General features: G+C 39.9%; 1 protein-coding gene across 1 annotated transcript; it reads left to right on the forward strand.

The window, feature by feature from the left end:
• Window positions 1–7: 7 nt before the first annotated feature.
• Window positions 8–3,852, forward strand: LOC112486617 (methylcytosine dioxygenase TET3-like; the record flags this gene model as incomplete). Its single annotated transcript, XM_025053951.1, has 3 exons — window positions 8–295; window positions 2,311–2,401; window positions 3,800–3,852. Coding segments are annotated over exons 1-3 (382 nt in total), but the record flags the coding sequence as incomplete, so codon positions are not given.
• Between the last annotated feature and the right edge of the window lie 4 nt (window positions 3,853–3,856).

The following is a 3,856-nucleotide window of genomic DNA, read 5'->3' on the forward strand; positions in this document are numbered from 1 at the left end:
CATCAGGATGCAGTTGTAGACCAGCAGAAGCAGCACAGTGTGTTGGAGAAGTTCCACATGCCTTGTTCCCCCCTTCCTAAACGTATGAAGATTGAAGCCTCCGGAGATGTAGCGGTTCTGTCCACCACATGCTTTTCTGAGGAAGACACACCCACAAAAGACAGTCTGCCCTTTTCTCCATCTCTCAAAGACTTTTTGGAGTCTCCTTTGCGCTACCTGGATACCCCAACCAAGAACCTGTTGGATACTCCTTCCAAAGAGTTACAGCCAGAGTTTCCCCTTTGCAACTGTGTGGGTAAGTCTGTGTTTCTAACTGCCAGTGATGGCTTATATAAAACGCACTGTGAACGTACATTCTACAGTGTTGGCTAGGGGGTTAAAGAAGCAGACTTGGGTTCGGAAGGGCACAGGTTTGAGTCCCTCAGCTGTGAAATTGCCACTGAAGTGTACTGAGCATGAAACCGTTCTCACACACAGCACACTGCCTCTGTTCACTATGGTGATGGGTTAAACACAGAGGTCGGATTCCGTTGTGTGCACTGGTGACAAGTAATTCAGTTTCATTAATTTCATTAAAGTAATTGCAAGAGCTTAAAAAAGTGTTTTTGGCAAAGGGAAAAAAGCTCAGTTATAGACTAATCACTTTAGACTAACTCAAAAAAAACATAGAAAACAACTGGCATTTTCAGTGAATGACACTGAACAAAATTTTCTTTACTAGTTAATGTACACAGACTAGATAGTTCAGTCCTCCTCTGCCAGCGTCTCTGAGGATGCTTGTTCTGTGTGTCTAAGAATGTGTGTTGGTGTTTTATATGACTGTGGCCATCTATAATGTGTAAGTGAGACAATGAAGGCAGCACAAAGAAACAATAGAAGAAGTGCCAGATATAAACCTACAGAAAAGTAAGGTTGGGGGTTTGCTGCTGTAGTTTTGGCAGAACACTGTTTTCACACACTAACTGCACTTTCAGTAAAAACATAGTTCACATCAATTAGACAGTAAAACTCAATATATAACACTTTCTTAACTACTTAACACAGCAACAGCCTGGATCTCCCAGGAAAAGTAAAAATACACAAGGCTTCAAAGCCACACAAAGTAATGTACACACAGTATTGTCAACAATTTGCCCTCGATGAATAAATGCATTTCCTCGATTTGTTGGTTAACCTAATGGTTTCTAAAGTGCAGAAAAAGGTAAACATATCTTATATGTATATTATATTTAATATTTATATAATATTTCTGAAACCTTAAGTCAAGGTTTTTTCCACTCAAATGTGGATGTTTTCTCCAAAATATTTCATTTTCTGTCACTGAGGAGCAAAAAGACCAACCTGGAGACTGTGAATATAAAGTTTGTTTTTTCCTTTCAGACTTAGATTATGTTTAAAAAGTATTTGATCATCACTTTGTCATCAATTTATATTATTAATTTAATTATTTTAGCCAACACCTTCACACATGACATTTTACATATATCAGCAGAAAGAAAAATGAAAATTGATTTACAGTTAATGTAGAACACATTACATGCAGCTACACAGTGAAGGCATTCGAGACATCTGTGGAACATTGGTCAACAAACTTAACACACAAACTCACACACACACAGACCATCACATTCAGACACACCCTTCAGCCTTTTTTAACACACACACTAAGTCATTGATGCTTCCCTCAAACATCCGCCTCTTTGCAGCGTGTGATTTTACTCATGCACCACGCCCTGCAGTCACTGCCTCGGTGTTTGAGCATGAGCAGTGTATTAGTATGTGTCCAAGTATTTATGGGAAGTGGATGTTGCAATCAGTGGTAGATTCTCACGTTTCTCATATATGATTTGGCTCATGTTGCAAAGAAGGAGTGTTTTCTTTTCGCAAACCCCCCAGCCCCAATCAAAACAAATCAGCACTACTTTTGATCTAGCATCAAACCCTACACACAAACTGAGATGTAATAACAAGTAGAGCCTTACAGACCAGAATAGACCAAAGCACACAGGACATGAGGGCCCATTAAAGTCTTTTAAATCATGGAATTCAGAGACAGTTTGATTAAAAATGCTCGAGAACTACAACATTAGATACAACATATGACATGTAGGTTCTCAATACAATTCATTTAGGTTTTTCACACATTGGTGGAGAATTTTAACCATAAGAAAACAGACCAGTTCCCTATTTTTAACTAAGGTAATATGTTAAAAAGAGTGTAGTGAGTGAGTGTATATAACATGTAGATCAATCAAATAAAAAGATATGAGAGATTTATTAGTGATATTTAAATGTGTGTTCTTTTTTAAGAACAAATCTTGGAGAAAGATGAAGGACCCTACTACAATCATCTGGGATCTGGACCGACTGTTGCTTCTATACGTACTCTGATGGAGTCAAGGTGGGAGCTTATCTTCTCTCCTCTCCTCCCCTCTCCTCTTCCCTCCTCTCATCTCCTCCCCCCTTCTCTCCTCTCCTTTCCTCTCCTCTTCTTTCCTCTCCTCTACTCCTTTAATCTCCTCCTATCTTCTCTTTGCCTTAACCTTTCGCTCTTTGTTAGTGCATTGCTCTGGGCGAAGTATAGTGCAGTAAAATGCTCCTGGGTCAAATGCAGGGGAAATTTTGTCTTTAATACATGTGTCTTTATTTTGTGAATACAATGGCAAATAATGTTTTTTCTATTTGACCAGGTTCTGGTGATTTACTGAAAGGCCGGTTGAGAACCCCTCCCTCAGTCATTAGTCTCTGTAGAGGATATAGTGAGAAGATGTCAGGCTTGAGACCTACTTTTTGTTGTTTCTGAAATGATGTAAGATGTTAAGACCTTATAGACCCCAGGTGACCTTTGACCCACCTCTGACCCCTGCAGGCCACCCTGTGGTGCTTAAGCCTACTCCCGTAGCTCTCTTGCTTCCTCCCTCTCAGGATGACTCCTATTCAGCAGTAGCCTCTTGTCTTCTCTGTCAAACCAAATCAGCTCACAGCTAAAGGCCACACAATAGTAGGTAGCAGTCAGCCAGGAGATGTGATATGGCTTATGACAGGTTGTGAAGGTCCAGCCCCCAGTCTAAAAGAAACCTCTGACCCCTGCCTTCTTTAAGACACCTTCACAGCCATCAAGAAATGTCCTAGTATTTTCACCCCTCATTCATACGATCCCATAGAACAAATACAACTAAGAGCACGTGTAGATTCAGACTCTTCACAGGAATATGTCAAGAAACCCTGTGGTTGGAAGCACGCAGGAAATAGTGGCTTCTGGTTTGATAAACCTGTGTGAATCCTAGAAGAGCAGTGTGAACATTCTACCCTCGCCAGAACTGCTTAGCTTAGCAATACTTAATATAAATAATAATATTAAAACTCTCCAAAGGAGGACAGTCATGGTGATAATAAATAGAATAGGATTTTATAGAATAGTGTCTTAGCAAGAAGCTTAGGACTGGACAGGCAGCCAGCAGCAGCAACATAACTTAAATTAACTTAGTTCTGCCTCATGATATAGTTGTATATATGTAATCATTCAGTGTCTCTGTGACTTAAACTCAGAACTTTACCCTGACTCATCTTATGGCTCCTTTGTCTCCTAACGAGTTAGGCAACGTATGTTTTAGTTTTCTTATTTACTCCTGCACATTCTAATATTTAGTCTAGGGTCAAACCTAAGTCAGTGCTACTAACTTAGGTTCAAGTCTCAAACTCAGACTCAGCCCCATTCAATTTGTCCTCAGCATTTTAACCAACATTTATTGTCATGTTGATAATGACTAATGATTAACTCCTCTTACTTTTTGTGCAGGTATGGAGAGAAAGGAGAGGCTGTTCGTGTTGAGAAGGTTGTCTACACAGGAAGAGA

Source organism: Cynoglossus semilaevis, unplaced genomic scaffold (genome assembly GCF_000523025.1).
Source record: "Cynoglossus semilaevis isolate Cse_v1.0 unplaced genomic scaffold, Cse_v1.0 scaffold4180, whole genome shotgun sequence".
Lineage (NCBI taxonomy): Eukaryota > Metazoa > Chordata > Actinopteri > Pleuronectiformes > Cynoglossidae > Cynoglossus > Cynoglossus semilaevis.